This window comes from Monodelphis domestica, chromosome 1 (genome assembly GCF_027887165.1).
Source record: "Monodelphis domestica isolate mMonDom1 chromosome 1, mMonDom1.pri, whole genome shotgun sequence".
Taxonomy (NCBI): domain Eukaryota; kingdom Metazoa; phylum Chordata; class Mammalia; order Didelphimorphia; family Didelphidae; genus Monodelphis; species Monodelphis domestica.
Genome location: NC_077227.1, coordinates 75,085,301 through 75,106,590, shown reverse-complemented (window position 1 = coordinate 75,106,590; position 21,290 = coordinate 75,085,301). Strand labels below are relative to the sequence as shown.

Below are 21,290 nucleotides of genomic sequence, written 5' to 3'. Positions count from 1 at the left end.
GCCTCGGGGAATCTTGTGTCTGTGAATGCATGTCAAATAAATGAGCTTTTCTTCTCTGGTGATGTACTGGGCCCCACTCTCAATGAAAAGATGCTTTAATGAGGGATGCTGCCCCACAGAAGGAGGAGGAGCTCATCAGAGGGAGAATCAAGCCCTCAAGGTGGAAGGAGGCATAGATGGGGGTTCCAGAGTTGGGCATGGGGAACAGCCTAAGAGCCAAGGGTTCAGGACTATTGGGGTAGGAGGCTAAGATGGGATGAACTGTGCTACTCGGTGAGGAATGATTTCAGGGAGGTTATTGAGGGGGTTGGGGAAAATGGGGTCAGGAAGCAGCTAGTGTGGAAGTGGGAGGTGAGGCTGGGCCTCCTCATAAGAACGCCATTCTGGGTAGGGCCTCAGGGTGAAAATTATCTTTAATATATCAGAGAAGACATTTTAAAAAACACACAGAAGAGAAACAGTAGGTTTGAAAAAGATGAGCTTTTTAATAACTGCTTTTATCAACCTGTTAAGTAAGTCATGCAGTTACAAAGTATTAGAAAAAAAAAAAACATGAAATTTCTGTGATTTTTTTTCCTTAAAAAAGGGGGGAGGGGGAGATGGAGAATTCTTTTCACTGTATAAATATCTGGCACTTCATTGGGACTCTAGACAAAAAGGCTTCCCCAAATAACCCCAAAGAAATAAACTTGTCCAAAACAAAACAACCAGATTTGATCCAATTTTGTGTCAAGGTCCACTTTGTTAGGCTTCATTACATTCAGAATGTGAGGTCTCTAAATAAAGAGAAAATACAAAGACTTCCAGAGACTAAGTCATTGACCAATATTTAGAGCCATCAGAGGGTCCAAACGACAAGGTCAAAACTGTTTCTGGTTAGACTTTATATTTTAATTCACTTTTCAATGAGGCACCATAATATCTAATAATCTGATCAGATCTCAAAGCAAAACATGCCCCCCCAACAAAAACTTCTAATTTTTTTTTTACAATGAAGAGGTGACTAAGTCCATTGGACCACACCAGGACTACATTTAGCAAAGTTCAGAATATTTTTAAATATTAAAAGAAAAATAAGCCCCATTCAGCTGTTGAGTTATAAAGATGAAAATCCTCTATTCTTAGGAACTGGATTTTAATTTTTGTTGGATAACTATACACAGGTGATAAACTATAAATGATAATGTTCTTTTCAGATTATAAAAATACTAGCTTCTTTCATCCACATTTATAGGCATCTCACTGCTTTGAGTCAAGATCAGGTTTGATAAGTGATTAAAGGCAATTCTATTACAGCAGCATGGATTTTTTTTTTTCCTTAAAAAGGGAGGAAAAACTTGACTAAGAGAGAAAAGTCTATAATTCTGCAACGGTCAAATGGAGCTATTTTGCTGATGTAAAGTAACACTAACTCCCTGCAGGACGGTCATTCTCTCTTCTGACAGTGACCAGACACAAGTCATAAGAAGACCCTCTTCCAAGCCTCCAAGCAAGCTCTAGTATTCACCCAAAGTGCAAAGAGCCAAGGAGAGGGAGGGAGCTGACAGCCGGGGTCACTGGATGCTCAGCCGGTGCAGCAGAGGAGGCAGCCAGAGCAGCCAAATAGCCCCCATGGCCCTCGAACATGCTGACCAGCTATGGTTAGAGCCGGGAGTCTGCACATGCCTCGTCTGGTTTAAAAGAAATTAAAGACTAATTTGGGCTGAAGCTGGCTGGGAAGCGTTCACTAGAGTAAGTTAGGACGGAAAAGGTATTTCTGTGGTTACATGTAAACTTGTGATAGGCTGGAAGAGGGAACAGAAGAGGAAGCGGTGAGGAAAGGATGCTCTACGCGGCGGTGAGGACCACTAGTGAAGGTCTAGGTGAAGGTCACCCCGGCTTCATTGTACACTTTGAAGATTTTCTCAATTGCATTGACATAGGCAGCAGTTCTTAAGTCCAGCCCCAGGTTATACTTCATGGCAGTGCGCATAATTTGCTGAAATATAGAATGGAAAATGTGTCAAAATAATAAACTTAAAAAAAAATAAATCCTTACTTTTCATTTTAGAACCAATACAGTATATTGGTTCCAAGGCAGAAGAGTGGTAAGGGCTAGGCAATGGGCTAAAGTGATGTGCCCAGAGTCACACAGCTAGGAAGTGTTCTATCTAAATATGAAAACTAGACTGAGATGTTCCTATATGCATTTTTACCTCTTTGAAGCATCCACAGGATGCACTGTGAATCAGATATTCTCAGTTAGACTAAGAATGAGAAAACAAAAAAAAAGCAGGTAGCACAGAGGCCTTTGACGCCCCGTAGGCCTGGGTCTGTGATCCTGTGCCCTTCCCTGCCCCCTCTCTTCACCAATGAGCTTTGGCAAAGCGAAGCTGATCCAAGGACCATGTCCCCTTACGGCCCCCACGGGGGGCCTCTCAGTCTCGTGTTTCAGGGTTTGGGGCCAGAAGCGGGATTCTAGAATCCCCATCTCTGCCCAGTGGGGCCCAATTCCTTGTTGATCAGGTGCATGGGCCCTGTCTGAGAACAAAATCATTTCCACATTTAAGGGACTCTTCTCTACTAAGCAGCCTTGACACCAGGCAGGGCCTACGGGCAATTTCCAACAGACGTGTGTGTGTGTGTGTGTGTGTGTGTGTGTGTGTGTGTGTGTGTGTGTGTGTGTGTCTCTCCCCAATTTCCAACAGATGTGTGTGTGTGTGTGTGTGTGTGTGTGTGTGTGTGTCTCTCCCCATATAATACCATAAAAGCCGCCCGCAGTTCCAGACAAAATCAATACTACTGAAGCTCTAGAGAAATGACCCCTTTGAGCTCCATCGGGCATGGCTGGCAGAAAGGCTGGCAGCACTGATTTCTGCATACGTACCCGGGCCGAACGCTCCATAGTGTATGCTAGCCCGGAGTGTACGATGTCCTTCTCAGATGCTCCCTGTGAGGACAGAAAACAACTTTAATCAAGCAGGCCTCTTGCAGCTCCTCTGCTTCCCCACTGCCAACCTGACGCGGTCAACTGTCGGCACACTTGAACTCGGTGATGAGTCTCCATAATTTAAAGCATGTTTTAAAATCAAATAAATATGTTTATGGGGGGAAACAGTCATGCCTGAAGTCTGGGTGTTCAAATGTTTCTGCAAAAGTCCGGGGGATTTTTCTTTAGCCATTTTTGTATCGTTTTTAGAAGGCTTCTCATGCTTTAAAGCCTTTGCTACAACTCTCTAAAGGATCAAGATGAAAACTGCATACAAATGAACTGCAACAAATGGTCTGTCATATTAGAAAACAACTATCTGCTTCAACACAGCTGTCATTCTGGAGAAGCACAAGCAGAACGCATGCGTCTCTCGCTACATGACATGGAAATGTTTACCACACACGCAGGGTTGCTGTACAATTTATGAGGTGAAGTGACCCTAACCGTGGCCCTGGACCAGCCACTTTTCCTTTTCAGTCTCAGGCCAAGGGACAAAAGAGTGGCCTGGAGGGTTCCTAGATGGATAACTTGCATTGCTTTAGTCGCTGTTTTCCCATTCCTCCTCAGATCTTCACAGTGACCCTATAGGTCAGCTATGGAAGGAAAGTCCCTGCTCTCCCCATTTCATAGGAGAGAGAACCAGGGTCCCCAAGCAGACTTTATGGACACAGGTGGTCTGGGACTTGTCCCAAGGCCTCCAGAACCCCAGGTTCTGGGGTACAGTGCTGCCTCTTCCCTCTCTGACTACAGGCTATTTTGAGGCTCTAGGTCTATTTTATACGATCTTAAAAGAAAATGATCGAACCATTTTTGGAGTCTGAAATGCTTCGGGAAGGGGGTAAGTGATTTGCTATGATTGTATAAATAGATTTCTTTCCAGTTGAAGAATTTTCTCCAAATTTTTTTTGAAATGGAGGACTGCCTTTAGTACCCCTGATATTGAAGACACTACAAAGATACATCTCAAAAATCAAGACAAGGCACTAAGCCTTAGAACTCTATACTCAGATTATAATCAGATGTAGCCCTCTATTTGTTCTCTTGAAACACCCGAGATATTCTTGGGCAGTAGTAGATGAGAAAATTGTATATTCAGATCTACAAATGTATATTCAGAACTACAAATGACCAAATTTTGGTCACCATTTTATCCATGAAAAAAATTATATGACAATTTAATCATACTATATGGAGGATGAAAAAGTTTCTTCATTTTCATTTGAGAAAAATGAATTTAATTTCTCAGTTTTAATAGTATACACCTGGGCTTTTTACCATAGGAAATTTCAACTAGGCTGAGATCATAAAGTGTGCAAAAGATCTGGCCTGGGAAGTTGGAAGAGCTCAGTCCTGGCGCAGACACCACTGACCAGGGTATGTGACCCGGGCTAAGTCACTTAACCTCAGTGCATTAGGCGACTCCAAGAGGAGAAGGAGTAAAAAAGGTGCCAACCAGCACATGTGGTGGGAGTTCCCTCATGAAGAGTTTGCTACACCAATGAGATCACAGTTCTAGGTGCCATCCCTATAACACGTGCAAATACTTTAAATATTAAGCTAATAACAAAAGGAGATACTATGTTTTCATCTTGAAAAATTAAAAGTGGAATAGATTTTGTTTGTACAAACATCATTTGTAATCCCGTGAAGATACACATCTTATCAGCTCTCAGATATGTGGGATGAGAGGGCCCTCTCCACATTTAGAACATACTCAGGTAATGGGTATAAAATATCTGAGCATATTAAAGCTTTATCATCTTAAGTGATCTAGAATGTAAAGCTTCAAATCAATTCCAGGTCACTAGGCCTCAGTGCCAAGAATAATCCATGCCAAAAAAAAAAATGATCCTGCTACAATTACTTACTGATATCCTGTCCTGGAATTCCGCTGTTGGTACAACTGGGATAGCACCACCATGCTTGCCAAACTTTCTTTCTAAACTTTCTTGAACAGACACTGGGAGGAAAAAAGGAAGTCAAGGAGAAATGGGAGAAATGTAATTGATATTATAATTAAAAACATGGGAATTCAAAAGTTTTTAAACATGATGATTATTTTCTGTTTTATATCTATCCCATTTAATGCTGCCTGTCAAAATTTCTATTAAAATAACACCAAGGGTATCTTAGCAAGCATAGTTTGTTAAAATGAAAATTTTAAATGAAAAAGAATCAATGGGAACAGATAAAAACAAAATTTTTAATCCAAACTTCAGATTTGACAAAATGACATCAAATCTATTCTTAGAACCACCATCAGGGCTAACATAACTCTACATTGAAGATGTACTCAGAAGTTTAAGTGGAGATCTTGTCTTACTTCAGACTATTGAGAATTCTCCATAATTAGATCTAAAGTTTGGTCTTTTCAGAGAACTTCAAAGGCCCTTGGCTGAAAGCATTGCCTAAAAATGAGGAGAGGATGAAGCCAGCAGCCCAGTTTTGTTCCAAGAACAGCTGGTGTCATTTTTCCCAAACTCCTTAGGCAATGACCTTTAAACACAGCTAGGTGCCAGATGTCCCACAGGCAGTGCTCTAGCACAGTGGAATAAAACCATATCTCATATCATCTATCCAGTCTTCTTTCATACTGGTTCACATCAAGAGTAAACTCTTTCATTTTATTTCCTCAAACTAATTTTTTCTCTAGTCTTATGAAAAATAAATGTGAAAAACTTAAAGACAGTCTCCATTTGTGTTCTGAAGAACAAGATTTTAATGGCCCTGTCTGGCCCTCAATACGTACTGAGCAGGTGGTAGTTAGAATCCCTTTCGTATTTGAATGTCAGACGGCCATAGCTGACATGGTTGAGATTTTTCAGCCACTCAAAGTAAGACACTGTCACACCTCCGGCATTCAAGTAGAGATCCTAGGCACAAAAACACACCACAAAAGGTGAAACATCAGTAATTCGACTGTGTGTGGAACACATACTGATTAGAGGAGAAAGGCTCTGCAGAGTTTCAGTGAAAAAAATACAAGGGAGAATGTTGGGATTGTTAGAGAAACTCTGCTAATGGAACCTTCCTCCTCTAATCAGGAAGTGTAGATGCTTATGGCTGGTACCATTCTTATCATTAGTTCCCAATGAAATACTGGATACAGAAAATAGCTTCCTTCTCCACAAGAGAATCAACAGATTAAAAGGACTTCTCAGATACTGGTTCTAAGCATGAAGGCAACTTGATTCCATCAGACAGTACTGGGACTGCAGAGATTAGATTATCTCTACCTAGTCCCCTAACTTCATTTTATGAATGAAGAAACTGAAGGGAAAGAGAACTACCTTGACAATCCATGCCAATGTCTAATAACCTAAATTAGAAATCCGGAGCTTTATATGAGCTAAGAATTTTTTTTTAACATTTTTATATTTCAACTACAAGAGTCTTGAGAACCAAATTGTGATCAAGTATTTGAGATATTAAATTAATAGAAATCTATATCTTCTACTACTTAATAAAAAGATTTGAACTAGTCTGAAATATCTGGACACTGTTAACTGTTGAGTTTTAAAAGTTAAAAGTAGGTGCTAATCATGCCAACTTTTGGAGAACCCTCCTTTTCTTTATAGACAAGACAATCTCTCTACTTATAAAAGCTGCTAAATCTATTAAAAACAATGACAACAATGATAACAACTTACAGGCACAACCAGAATATTCTTCTCCAGGAAAATCTTGTCAGCCTCTGGGGTTGTGGGTCCATTGGCACCTTCAGCAATAATCTAAAAAGGAGAATCACAAGGCAATCTGTCATACAAATCACATTCTACCAATGAAAGAGAAATTTATTTAGCTCCTACTATATTCCTTTTAAATGACTATGGTGATGATACTTTTTCAAAGGTTTAATAATCTTTCAGGTTGCTTTTTGCAAGGTCCCCTTCAATATTCTTCTCTTTCAAAGAAGAGACCCTTCATCATAAAGTATTAAGATGGCCATTTATACAATGCTTTATTTTGGAAAAAAATCCATATATAATCTTTCATGAAACCATTCAAAATTTTAGTCCATGTTGACTTGATAATATCTAATGGAAGATTTCTTTTTTGGGGGGAGGGGGAGGCAGAAGTCAAGGGAGTAGAATGTTAATATATTTTTTTACTTTAAAAAAATTCTAAAATCATATCATTTGTTTTTATAACATCAACTTTCTGCAAATGGTCTCACCTTTGCTTTGATTCTGGAAGCATTGGACTTCGTCAACTGTTTCTCACCAGCAGCAGGGATAAGTATGTCACAATCTGCTTCCAAAATACTTCCTTCATAGGGCTTTGCTTTGGGGAAGCCAACAATTGATCCATGTTGCTGTTGTTGAAAGACAGAATAAATGGCTGCATTAGAATTCTGCCATACCATAATTAACTTACCCATCCCCAATAAAAGAAAAGTTCTACACGAAACGACAAATGTTCAAGTCTTTCTTTATAAGCAGGAAGCACCTATAATGGGCACTATAAGTAAAACTAATTCCTGTCAATGTAACCATGGCAAATTTACATGGAGACAGAAAAATCTTTCAAAGAGATTTTACATTCATTCCCAAAGGTGACATACCAGCTTATAATCTTCTAGTTCCTTTGGGTCAATGCCATCTGAATTCCAGATGCTGCCATCAATCTCACCAACACCAACACATTTAGCACCAAAACGATGTAAATATCTCATTGAGTGAAGCCCGACATTACCAAATCCCTGTAAGGAAAGAACAGATTATGACACCCACATAGACATACAGCCTCGAGACAAGGGAAGAAGCCATCCCACCACCCATGTAGGGCCTGGCCAAGAGGTGACCACAGCTCATGTTCCCAAAACACTGTCAGGAAAATTCATTGATGGTCCAGCAGCTTCTTAGGACAAGAGATGTCCTTCTGGAAGCATGTCGGCTGCTGCCTATAGCTACTACAATCCAAGACTTGGATCCTACCAAAAAGGCACAGAAAATCTGTCCATTGGTGACAGCCTCTGAATAAGACAAGTGAAGCTGCAGGCCCTCTCTTTTGGCTTGTGATGAGATGGCACCATCAGAGCATAGTCTTACTCCCTCATTTTACCACTAAGAAGACAAAAGTAAAAGGACTGGCTCAAGGTCACATATATGTGCATCAAATCCAGCACTGTTCTCCACAAACAACAGGGATTTCAGCTTGGTGGATCCTCAAAGCCACTTCACAAGCATTACAGATATTCTTCCCATTGTTGAGATGAAGAAATAGATGCAGAGATATTGGATGATTTGTCCCCATCACATAGCTAGTAAGTTAGGTGACTTAAGTGTAAAGAAAAGGAACATGTCTTTCTCATGACTTTGTAAAGTAAGCTGTAAGCTAAAAAATACATATATAAATAAAAGCAAAATCTATGTTTTTCGTTCTGTTTAAAAAAATGATTAAAATCATCCTTGCCCCAAATTTTAAACACAAGTGATTAAAAATGCAGTATTTTATATATGGAACATGTACTCCCTGCTAGGCTGGGCACCCCTACGAAGAGGTCTGAAACCCTTCTGAGGGTGAGGTCTGAGTGAGATTCCTCCAGAGCAGTAATGACTCTTGTCTTCATTCTAGATAATCAAGTTAATAATGCATGCTGCTTCTAACTAGGAACAGTATGAGATGCATGTTTTTCTGCTTATTACATAACCAAGAGGACAATGTATAATTATTGGGCACTTTTATCCTCATTCCAGATGATAATTATTTCCTGGCTGAATAAAAGGGTAACAATAGTTATGATTATGCCACTGATGCTCCAATACAAACATGACTAGAGATTTATTTTTTATCTGTTCAATCTTGTTTAGTGAACTTTTCAGATTCTTGCTTAAATAAGGTGCCTGTTACTTCTGGATACAGTTTAGGTAAAAGTACTGGGGAACAGAAGACTGGGAACATTTCACAATAGCAAAGACATCTAAATCAGTCCTTATCAGTGAAGGAACTGGGCTCCTCAATTCATATAAAAATTTATAGTGAGGATTATATAAGGTTTCATCTAGTATTAGAATCACTGGCTTTATAAACTATTGTATTCCATAAAAAATACTTCTCTTTCCAATCCCAGGTGTTTTGTTTTACATGGCAAATGTTATACTATCTTCTTTGGATTACTATTTCTGAAAACATTTTGAAAGAAATATTTCTCATGTTTATGGGAATTTATTTAACTAGCACATATAATAATATTTTACATATATAAAAAGCTATGTTCATTTATTTAATTTTAAGAGAAAGAAAAACAAATACCTGAACAACAAATGTTTTATCTCCAAATCCTGGTGTCATTCCCAAAAGACCCATGTAAGAAGCCTCATTGATGAAGTTTTCAATTCCATGGAAGACACCACGACCAGTGGCTGAGATACGCCCATGGATACCACCTTGACTGATAGGTTTCCCAGTGACACAGGCATGTGCATTAATATCCTATAGGAAAATTAAGTTTTAATGGAAAATACAACAATCAAGGAACACTTATTAAGCATTTAGGCCGCCAAGTGGTGGGGATACAAAGACAAATGAAACAGTTCCTACCTTTAAGGAATTTATATTCTCCCAGGAGACAATATGAATGCCATGAGGGGTCAATAATATTGTGATAAACATCCAGAAAACAGTTTGGTAAACCACTTCTACTTATTTGGAGGAGAAATAGGTATAAGAAATAGGAGGTAGGAAATAAAAGAGTATCTCATGTTGTATAACTATGTCTAAAAATCTAAAGCTTATGCTAGTCTCTAAGAAACTAAATCTCAAAGAATCTTCTTGCCTGAAAAAACAGGCCTAACTAAATTACTCTAACTATGACTAAATTCACTATCTAATCTACCTAATAAAATAAGCCTTTATCTTCTCCAACCTCCTTAAACCAGTCTCTGAAACTAAACTGTCAGATCCTTTAACAGAGACAACTGACACAGCCACTGCTCTGTCCAAAGCCAGAGAGAATGCAGTCCGTACCTGACTCTTTATTTTAAAGTTGGTCTCTTAAAGAGATAGGGGGTGTTCAGTTTGTTACTGTCTCTTGAAAAGACTGAATGAGATTAAGTAACTCCCTCTATCATAGAAATTCTGCTCTTAACGAGAGAGTGAAATGAAGAAAACTCCTTATAATAATATTCAAATAAAAGATAATTTCAAGAAGAGCCAGAAACTAAGAAAGGGCCCTCATGCAGGAAAAAGGCATCTGAGCTGAGCTTGAAGGAAACTGGAGAATCTAGAAGAAAGCTCTCTAGGTCTGGGGGGCAACTTGCTCAAAGGGAGGTTTCCCAGGAGATGGAAATGTCATGGGTAGCAAACAGCAAGAAGGTCCGCCTGGCTGGATCACAGGGTAGAAAGGCAGGTCAAAGGCTGGTTGTGAGGAGTTTATATACCAAATGGAGCAATCTATAGAAGCAGTAAGTCATCACTGGAATGACAGGTGAGAGGCAGGCATCAGGAAGATGCCTTTGGCAGGTGTGTGGAGGGTGGACTGTAGAAAGCAGAGATAAGCAAGGAGACCCATCACAAGGCCACAAGCCTAGGCAATGGGAGTGGCTTTGTCAGCAGAAAGAAGACAGACCGGCACACTGCCAAGAATGAGCCTCGGGCACCTCAGAAGAAAGAGGTCACTCTGGAGCATGGGGAGCTGAGACAGGAAACTTAGTTCTGAATGGGATGCATTTGGAAAGACTTGGAACATCCTCCAACATCATCCCTAGACAGTTAGTGCTATGGGACAATGGCTTGGGCAGTTAGGGAGTCAAAGAGTGGAGAAACAAAAAGACGAGGATCTCACAAGAACTGTGGAGCGGGGCCAAGTGGGGAGATGTCTGCCAGACAACATGGCACTGAGGGGCTGAATAGAAGAGTTGGCCTTGGCCAGGAAAAGGGACCCCCCCCTCTTCAGAGGCTGGAGGAAGGAAGAATAGGAGACAAAGTTAAGGGGGTCTGAGATGAAGAAAGAGAAGCAGGAGCTCATGGTAAACAGACTATTTCCTCAGTCAAGTAGATAGAAATCAATAGGGTTGGCTAAGAGGGGAGAGGAAGGGGCAGTGTGATTAAGCTCTAGAAACTTGTATTTGGCCCTGTCAGCGTGCCTTGGTGATGTCCTCTAGCTCTGTTTAGTGGCAATGTGAGCAGAGATAGAGAAAGGAGATGGTGGGAACAATTCAGCATCGAGGAGCCTGAGGAATTGGAAAGCCAAAGAGTTTGGGGAAACATCAACTGAAATCTCTAGCTAAGGGCAGAGGCCGATGGGAGATGAGGACTTGAATCCTGGAAAAAGGAGAGATAATGGGTCCAATGTCATTGTACTAGACATGGCAGAGTCAGAGCACTCCCAGGGATCTCCACGTAGGTAAGTATCCAAATGAAACAGTTCTACTTATGGAAGATGTAGCCTAACATTTAATATTTTGTTCATTCAGGAAGGCTTTTTCTTGGCATGATTTCTGCAGCTATTAGGAGGTAGGGAAGGTGGGAAGAGAAGTTGTTCAAGGAAGTTCCAGCTTTCAACATCTTTCCTCTTTTCATTTAAAGTGATAGATGCAGGGAGTAGCTGGGTAGAGCTCAGTGGATTGAGAGCCAGGCCTAGAGACAGAAGGTCCTAGGTTCAAATCTGACTTAAGACACTTCCCAGCTGTGTGACCCTGGGCAAGTCACTTCACCTCCATTGCCTAAGCCCTTACCACTAAAAAAGTATTGGTTCCAAGACAGGTCAGGGTTTTTTTAAATAATAAAAATTAAAATTAAAAAATAAAGCGACAGGTGCTCTGTGTCCAGTATGCTAGGTGTACAAGTAAGCTCTTGTCCCCTGTCATGGGGCCTAGATACTCTTGACAGCTTTTGGAGAATGTCACACTTCACTAGAAAGTCATTAAAAACAGAGGTCCTTTAGGAGGAACTTTCAAGAAGTTACTTTAAAACATATCCTTGAGGGGAGTAGCTCAGTGGATTGAGAGCCAGGCCTAGAGATGGGAGGTCTTAGGTTCAAATCTAACATCAGACACTTCCCAGCTCTGTGACCCTGGGCAAGTCACTTAACCCCCATTGCCTACCCCTTACCACTCTTCTGCCTTGGAGCCAATGCACAGTAAGGTAAGGGTTAAAAAAAATAAAAAAAAAACCCATATCCTTGAATTGGCAATATGGATATAGGATAAGTAGTTTCTCTAACTACAGAAAGAGACAAAAAGCAAGAGAACCAAGAACGGCTCTTTGGCTTCTTCTCAAGGAGTGGGGGTAGAAACAGCCCATTTATCAGCTTCAGTTTCCAAAACAAGCCAGAGGAAGAGGCCACACCATCTAAAGACAGAGCTAAATAATTATCACTTGTAACAAGGTAATTTCATGAGCTCATCTCATCCCATTTCTGGTTGTTTTTGTTCTTTCAAGGAAGAAACTCAGCAATACCTAGTACAGAGGTAACAATCCAAAAGGCTAAAAACTTACTGCTCAGCTAATCAATCACACTATGGGCTCAGTGCCTTTCAGGTATGACTCCTGCCTAATTCATTGGGGCATTCCCTAAGGATTTAGGAAGCCTATTAAACTATCACACTAAGGGAAGGATCCTACCCTTTTTTTCCATTCCCTTAACACTCTGTCCAGCAGTCGCCACATATGCATGTCTTGCCGCATATGCATGTCTTATTCTATATATGGAGCCATAAAAATACTAAAGGTAAGCCCTTACCATTCTTCTGTCTTGGAACCAATACACAGTATTGATTCTAAGGCGGAAGGTAAGGGTTTTAAAAAAATACTGAAGGCACAAAAAACTGTTCTAGCTATGTCTTTTCTCCAAGCTAACAGGCCTTGGTGGTGGCGTTCTTTAGAACCTCTTAGAGAGCTCAATAAATAAATGCTCTAACTGGATACTTCAACCCCAACTAAAAAAGGAAGGTTGCTATGTATGGGCAATATCAGATTCATTATACTAGAGTACTAAAGTCACTCTTCTATTCAAGTAAGGTTACTAACATTTCACACTAAATGTAAGATACAGGAAAACCCTTTATTTTTCTGCAGCAGATCATTCAAGCTTGAGCTCCTTAGCACTGCTAATCTCCGCAGTTTGTTCCTTAAACTTGGCAGCCATCCAGAGCCAATCTGAAAGGAAAGTGGGATTTCCTCTTCACCCCAGATGAGGACATGACTTCTTCCTCATAGCAACGGTTCTGTTTGCAGAGGGTTGGCAGGACCTCCCCACAGGATTTCCAGACACGAAACTGGAGGGATTTTTAAAGATAAGATCTTCCTAGAGCAGGCTGTAACAAATATTGGCACTTTGGCCCTGGGTGGCACTTCTGACATTTTCAGAATGCTTTTCACATTCACTAGTGCCTGTAGCAATAAATAAGGCAATACTCTCATGACACTTGATCTAACTTGAGGGTTCGTGGAAAGGAAGTCATGTGGGATGGCAGTCACGTGAGAAGAAAGGCATGAAGAATAAATGAGGTAAAGTCAACACATTAAATGTTCTAGAAAACCTTTAAATCATTCGCCCACTGCTCAATGACTCTTGAAACTCCTTTCATGAAAAGGGGAAATGCCCTTCATCATGAGAAATGAAGAAAGAAGAAATGGGAAAAAAAAAGGGAACAGAAAGGCTGTCACAAAGCAGACAGGCTGAGGGCCAAGCTGTAAAGGGTCCTCATGTCCCAAGATTTGATTCTAGAGCCAGCAGGGCGCTGAGCAGGAGGGAGTGGGAGGATGCACATCTGAAGATGGAGTGGGAGGAGCCTTATGGTAGAATGAGAGGGCAGCAGCAGCAAGGCAAGAGGCCAAGACAGAGCAGGGGTACACACCTGAGGCAGAAGCCATAAGACTCTGCAAAGGCGAGCTCTGTGGGGCAAAGGAGGCAAGTCTCGGTGCCTGAAGGCGGGGCTGAGGGGAATGGGGGGTATCTCCCCAGAAATAAGAACTCAGGACAGGGGCAGCTTTTAGGGAAAAACTCTTCAGTTCAGTTTCTGATAGGCTGAGATGGCTGCCAGCATGAGGGCCTGTAATTCAGGAAGAAGGCTGGGCTGACTTTCCTGTGGGGAGGCTAGGCTGTGGGAAGAGCAGAATGACTCTGCCTGGAGTATAAGGAACCAGGAACAATCCATACATACAAGCAGGCTTGAGGCCCATTTCAGGTCTCTGTAGGGGCAAAAGGCACCAGGGAGCTGTCCTAAAGGGGAAGAGGATTCCTCCGGAGGTTGAGTCTACACTGGGAGCCTCTATATGGAAGCAGACTCACAGCAGCGGTAAGATAGAACCCAGCCATCTCGGCTCCCAGACTCGGGCTTGAGAGGTCCCATGTCTTATGTTCCTGTGGGGACAGAGCTCTGCTCACAGATACAAGAGTCACCATAAGCATGCATTTGGGGGCTCATGTAGACATCAGAAATCCATTAAAATTCCTATCCCAGGGATAGCCCAAGTCCTTTGGGCTGGAGAATGCAGCACCTTTTGGTAACTAAACAGGATGCTTTCTTTCGCTAAAGGCAAAGTTCCAAATGCAATGTGGGTGGTAAAGCACAGGAAGTGGTTTAGAAAGCTGTTTCTAGAGTAAATCCAAACAGGCAAATGACTGTATAAAAGCAGAGATTTATGGAATTACTTTTCCCACAGCTTTCTTTCATGAATAATTAAAGCCTCTCTTTAAGAGTGCAGAGCACACACCACTTGTGGTGCCAATATGAAAATGCAGCAGCTGACGGCAAGAGCCAGGCTGGTGTGGACGCCAGCATCACCAACTACTGCCAGAGACATAAGTGCACAATGACATCCATTACCAGCACTATCCATTTCTGTGCTGCGCTGCTAGAGCACCTGCTAGGTTTAGCTTTGTGAGAGGCAATTAGTAATTAAAATTAAAGCCTTCTTGCCTGGGGGTCTAATTTCTTTTTCATGTTATTTCAACAAAAAAAAAAACACCTCAGTTTAACAAGTATCAAAATGTTTGGCTGACAGCACCAAAGCCTTCCTTTGTTGTCACTATGTGCTAAGCATACCAATACCTTGGCAGCAGCAAACTCCATGAAAGCTATGAGAAGGAGCATGAGAATGCTTGCTAGACCAACTGAGAAATGGGTAACTTTATGAAGGACAGGGAGAAAAACCTGGGGTGGTGGTGGAGGAGGAGGAATAACAGTGCAGCTGTTTTCTCAGGTTTTCTGCATCCTTGCCTTCTCCTAGCTCTTGGCAATTCACATCTGGGCTAATACAACAGGCTTCTAACTGTTGGCTGTTTTGAAACCCTCTCCTTTCAAATTCATAAAGTGTGAATCCTTTAGCCTGTCATTTGAGGTTTCCCCGAGCCTACTCCTTGAGCCTACTCCTTCCAGCTTCCTTACATAATTTCCAATGACTCATGATCCAGACAGTCAGTGACTTCACTGTTGCCCAAATACATCTTCTGTCTTGCTGCTTTCACTGCAGTGTATTGTAGGCTTTACAGCAAAGTGCAGGCAGGTGGTATTATTGGGGGACAGGAGGGAAGGAAATTGTGAAAAAAAATTGGAAAACTTGTCCAGAAATAAGCCTAGAAGTTTGCAAACTCAGAGGATTTAAATATGCATAACATGAACATCTTCTTAAGGAAAAGTCATAAAGTATACATAAGACTTGATGGAAAAATGATACTGACTTAATCAGGAAATGACATGTTAATGGGAGAAATGAGAATCATTTCAGAAATCATAGCAGTCAAAATCAACAACAACCAAAAAACCAATTATAACCATCCTAAATTGACTGATGTTCAAAAATGGTCAATAAAAATGGACAAAGACACTGAGTTTAATTATCACCATTTCTGAAGGCAGTCACAACAAAAGCACCCAGAAACTCAGTAAACACTTGATCTCTTTGCTAAACAGGAAGACATGGTAGGCAAAATAAAAATGATTTAAAAACAAATTTATTTGTAAAAACATCATGGAAGACAGTGGCTCTGCCATTCTGTCTGCCAAATTAGTCTGCACTGAGTTTGCTGTGAAACTACCTTAGCCAAATTCCTCTAAGCACATCTATATATATATATATATATAGGTATTTGACAGTCATGGAATAGTTCGGTGGAAGGATTCCTCTAGAGGCACAATTATTATCCCGCACTTAAAATAAGTATGTAGGCAACAAGTATTTATCAAACACTCCTAGTGCCCAGTAAGACCTAAAATTCAATAGGGCCTTCTCAAAGACAATCATGACACCCAAGAGATCAGTGTCAGAACCTATACAAGAAAGCCAAATGAATGAAAAGAGTTGTCTAGACTGTAATACTGAACTGGATGGGCAGTCAGAGAAAGTTTAAAAAAAAAAACTCTCCCGGTAATGTATAATAGCAGATGGTAGAAAAATGCTTTGGAAAACTGAAGCTGGGGGCAGCTAGGTGGTTCAGTGGATCGAAAGCCAGGCCTGGAGACTAAAGGACTTAGGTTCAAATCTGGCCTTGGACTCTACCTAGCTACCCTGAGCAAGTCACTCAATTCCCATTGCCTAGCCCTTTTACCACTCTTCTTTCTTGGAACCAATATACAATATTGATTCTAAGAGGGAAGGAAAGGGTTTAAAAAAAAACAAGGAAAAAAAGAAAAACCTGAAATTGTAGGTTGACCCAGTGAGCAAAATAAACATCAGTAGGCTGCCTGTGAACCTATCACCAATGATGACTTCAGTCCCATGAAGAAGCCCATGGGACAATGGGGAGAGCTTACTCCTATAGGATGAGAAGGCACATCTGCTGTAATCCAGGAAGTACCAAGCAAATAAGTAAATATCTCTTTCCCTACTAAGAGCACAAAAATTAACTTACACTACATAAAGTTTATGCTGTTTGAAAAAAAAAACACACACAAAAACCCCTCATCAAATAGGGACATCCACTTGTATACCTCATTTTCTAAAAGAGAATTTGACATCCAGTAAAAGGAAACCATTTTCAATCAGTCCCTTCTCTATTACTTACATAGTGCCCTATGGTACTGGCGTAGGTATCTGCGATCCAGGACATCTCTCTTTCACCTGTGCTCATGTCAGGAGCGGGGACATCAATACCAGGTCCTGTTTGCAAAAGAAAAAGGCCAATGTCAAACTTTTTTTACACCCTTAACCTTCTCTCCTAATCTCAATTCTAAGACAGGAGTGTGGCAAGGGCTAGACAATTGGAGTAATTTGATCAGGGTCATTCAACCAGGAAGTATCTAAGGCCACATTTGAACCCAGGACCTCTTGACTCCAGGCCTGATGCTCTCTATCTATTCACTGTGTTGCCTAGCTGCCCCAACGCAATCAATTTTTAAGCTAAATCCACATAAGCTAATGTTGGGAAGACCAAGAATGCTGTATAAGAAAAGTCAAACTAGCCTAAAATGTGTTTGAACAGTCCATATAATACGATCTCATTTATTTCACTGTAAACAGAAAGCAGAATCTTTTTCAAAAGGCACACAGCAATGTATTTCAATTTCTTTTGGAAAAATATGTTGTGCGTTTATCACGTAGGCAAAAAAAAAATAAAAAAATGGACAAGCCCATAATTGATTTTTAAAGTATATATGGTAGAAAGAACAAGTCAAGGTATTTTTATGCAAACAAGCAAAGCACTTAACTCACTGGTTTTGTAGAAGTTCCCTCCCCTAACCTGTATATCCAATTTATATCTGGCCACACTATGACCTACCTCACAAGGTTTCTGTGAGAATAAAAATGAGACCAAGTCAAATACTTTTGCTATTTAAAAGGGGAGGGGAAGAGGGGAAAAATCTATTCTGGAAAAACAAGAACAACAAACAAACCAAAAAACCTCCATGTAAGGTGATAATAAGTATAAAGAAAACCTAATTTTCCTCAGTTTTACACTGTAAGAGTTAGGATGCATATCTGGACTATTCTGAGGACTAACTGCAAATTTAACTCGAGTTAATAGCATTATTTCTCTAAGAAAATGTAATTTAAATGGTCAAAGAAAACAAACTTGTGAAAAATGGCTCTAAGCTGCAGGCTGACCCACTACAGACTTCTAAATCTTGATCTCTTAGTGCTTAGCACATTGAACTTTGCTTGGTCCATAAGAAGTGCTTAATAAGTGATTTTTCATTCATTTCTTTTTTTTTTAAACCATTACTTTCTGTCCTAGTAACAACTCTAAAACAGAAAAGCAGCAAGGTCTTGACAAATGGGTTAAGTGACTTGCCATGGGGAACCCAGCTAGGGAGTGTGAGGCCACATTTGAATCTAGGTCCTTCTGTCTCCAAGCCTGGTGCTCTATACACTGCATCAGCTAGCTGCCCCTTCAATCATTCCTTCTAATTGTTGTATATCAGGAAAGCTAAGGTGGAGAAGGGCCAGAAAAGGTCACTAAAATGACCTAAAAGTAGGAAGAGTTCTGAATAAAGAGAAACAAACAAATTAAAAGAAAAGGGATGATTTAAAAGTCTACAGATATGTCAAGGTGAAAATCTTGGAAGATGAGAAACTTCAAAATATTTGTTTTAGGGCAAATAAACAGAAATATGGTAAACACTTTTTCCTTTTTTGACCACCCTCATGATCTACTTCCTCCTTACAAATATATAATCAACTACAACACATTAAGTGATAATCATACTGCTAAAGAAAGTCATTTTCAAAAGAACTGAAAAATATGTAACATCTAGGAGAGTTTTAGCATTTTTATTGTGTTCTTATTCTTTGAAATTGGTCATCTATAGATGGTTTATCCAGTAATATTTTCAAAATTTTGTGTTCTGTGACCGTGATATCATTATATCACCTTTTAGAGCAAATTTTAAGAATACAGCAGTCATTATTTACCATACAACAGTCTGAAAGTATCATAGGTGGTAGTAGTAGTAGTAGTAGTCTCTCTATTGTCTTTGTGTGTTTTTGTGCACAAAGAGACTTGTGCATGAAGGTTTAAGTGCGCAGACAGTCCCACTCTCTCGGCGTTGGAAGCCTGGGTCCAGTGGCACAAAAAATTGTTACACCTGGAGACTTCCTCAGTTGCATTGGATGGCCGTGTTGTCCTTTGTGCTCCAACACGCCCTGAGCACTCCACAGTGCTTTGCTGCGTCGCCCTCTCAGCCGTTGAACCTTCTTGTTGGTTTCTTCCGTCTGTTCAGCAGTCTTCACATGCTGGGTGAGCAAAGCCCTAGTTCACCAGGGGTCAACGACCCGATGGTTACCCTTACAAGGTTTAGCCAGCCTGTCGAAGCCATTGCCTGGGGTGTGGCCGCTGCCGCATGCTAGCAGGTAAATAACTTCTATATTCTTAAAATTTGTTCTAAAAGGTGACATAATGCTTATTAAGAAGATAGAGATAGGATAGACTTCTCTCTTGATAGGGGGTGCTTTACCTTTGGTTATTGTGTCAAGGAGAACAATGACCCACTCTCACAAGATGTTCCCTGGTATCTCTATCACAAAGGAATCCACCATTGATCTAATAAAATATGGCACTTGGGTTCTTCACTGTGGACACTGCTAACTAGTTTAAGTCAAATACCCTCTGGCCTGCTGGGGAAGATTTATAATAAGACCATACGGGATTCATCCCCTTAGTTCCCTCATCAATAAAGCAGGTCTCCAAATTGATACAATTTCACATTCACTATTATTTTGTTGTTGTTTTCACTGGAAGCAGTGGGGCCAGGACAGAGATTGAATTTCCGATCTTAAAATTTTGCACCCATGATTTGATTGGCAGGTAGGGGAGGCCTCCTCAGCCAATGCAAAGGGGCCCCTGAGTGGCTGAAGGACAATCAGGAATTGCTGCAGGCCCTGAGGGTCTTAATGATGGCTCAAGAGCTAGATTCAAATAACTGCCTTAAGCCATCGGTTTCTTTTGCTTCTAGGAACAGTTAGATTATAATTTTTGAGAATAAAAAAGTCCCATTTAGGCATCATTTCTAAAGAGAACAATGTCACGTACAGCCATAGCTCCTTCTGAGTACACCAACAAAGGCAAGAGACATAATTAGTGGCTACATCCCCAGAATCTTCTCTCTTCTCTCCCCAGCTCCCAGGAGCCCAATTACCATCATAATGAAGATGACTCCCAGCATCAAATCCAAGCCTCCTTCCTGAGCTCCAGGCTCATCACAATACCTGAGTGCCTGATGCCTCATTTGAACTGGATGTCCTGGGCACATCCAGTAGGGCTCACTGCCTTTCCTCTCAAACCTAATTCTCTTCCAAGCTGCCCTATTCTTGCCGAAGGCCCCTCCCCCACCCCCAAATCTTTTTAGGCATCACTTTCCTCTGTGGGAGCTGGGCTGATGCCACACAGGCCAGCATGTGCACCCCACCCCCACCCACCCCGGGCACCTAACTGCATCTCCATGCCCTGGCACAGGTTGGCACCCACATGTGGGATGCCCTCTAAGGCTCTGCTTGAGGACCACCTTGGAATGATGCCTTTCCTGATTCCCCTGGGCTAGGTCCCTTTTCACAAAACAACTTTGTTTTCATTTGTCTATAATGGGTATGCGTCATCTCTCCCCATAGGATGTCAGCTCCTAAAAGGCAGTTCCTGGGTTTAGCTAAGTGTGGAACCTGGCACACAGCAGGCCTTTCTAATTTTTTTTTAAGACCTTACCTTCTGTCTTCTGTGTTAAGGGCTAGGCAATGGCAGTTAAGTAACTTGCCCAGGGTCACCCAGGTAGGAAGTATCCAAGACCAGATTTGAACCCAGGATCTCCCATCTCTGGGCCTGGTTCTCAATCCACTGAGCCCCCCAGTTGCCCCCTAAACGTTTTTTGATTGAATATATTCTTATGTCTTCATGGAAGATACACTTGTGCTTTATTTCTGTACTGTGCTAACGGATGCTGTGGAGAGTAGAATTATGTGAATTTATCATTATTTATCAGAAAAAAGAGCAACTCTCAGCATCTATTAGATGAACACTAGGCTAAATTCTTAAAGCAATTAAGAAGAGAACTCTAGAAAGAAATGAAATAGCAGGCTCTGTAGCATGAACCTGGAAGGCACAAAACAGGGACTCAAAGAAGTGGGCCAGAACCAGCAGTGAGGCCAGAGATCAAAGTCTCTAATCTCCCTTCACCTCACTTTCCTCATCTATAAAATGGAGATAATGACATCTATACTACCCACCTCAAAAATCTTCTATGAGGAAAGTAAAGCCTAGGCCACTGTGTAAAAACGTAAACTATTATAATACATACCAATAAAGCCCTTTTTTGCTAGCTCCATGGTAAACCTTCTTGTAATCTTTTCCAACTCATTGTCCTATAAAGAAACAAACATATTTTGACCCAGTTGATTATTTTAAATGTGACAGGACTTCATATATTCAAAGGCAACTGAAAGCAGC

At 40.9% G+C, this 21,290-nt stretch overlaps 1 protein-coding gene across 2 annotated transcripts in view; it reads right to left on the bottom strand.

The window, feature by feature from the left end:
• Window positions 1-461: 461 nt before the first annotated feature.
• Window positions 462-21,290, bottom strand: part of GLUD1 (glutamate dehydrogenase 1) — a 37,037-nt gene continuing 16,208 nt past the window's right edge. Inside the window, exons 4-13 of one of the 2 annotated variants that reach the window (XM_056801016.1) lie at window positions 21,142-21,205; window positions 16,923-17,017; window positions 9,227-9,406; window positions 7,536-7,673; window positions 7,149-7,286; window positions 6,622-6,702; window positions 5,721-5,844; window positions 4,840-4,931; window positions 2,867-2,929; window positions 462-1,978 (exon numbers count right to left, since the gene is read on the bottom strand). In XM_056801016.1, the coding sequence (XP_056656994.1) occupies window positions 1,859-1,978; window positions 2,867-2,929; window positions 4,840-4,931; window positions 5,721-5,844; window positions 6,622-6,702; window positions 7,149-7,286; window positions 7,536-7,673; window positions 9,227-9,406; window positions 16,923-17,017; window positions 21,142-21,205 (1,095 nt within the window). In that variant the 3' untranslated portion in view covers window positions 462-1,858. Of the gene's footprint in view, window positions 2,930-4,839; window positions 4,932-5,720; window positions 5,845-6,621; window positions 6,703-7,148; window positions 7,287-7,535; window positions 7,674-9,226; window positions 9,407-16,922; window positions 17,018-21,141; window positions 21,206-21,290 lie in introns of both variants that reach the window. The other variant, XM_056801015.1, reaches the window with a different exon arrangement.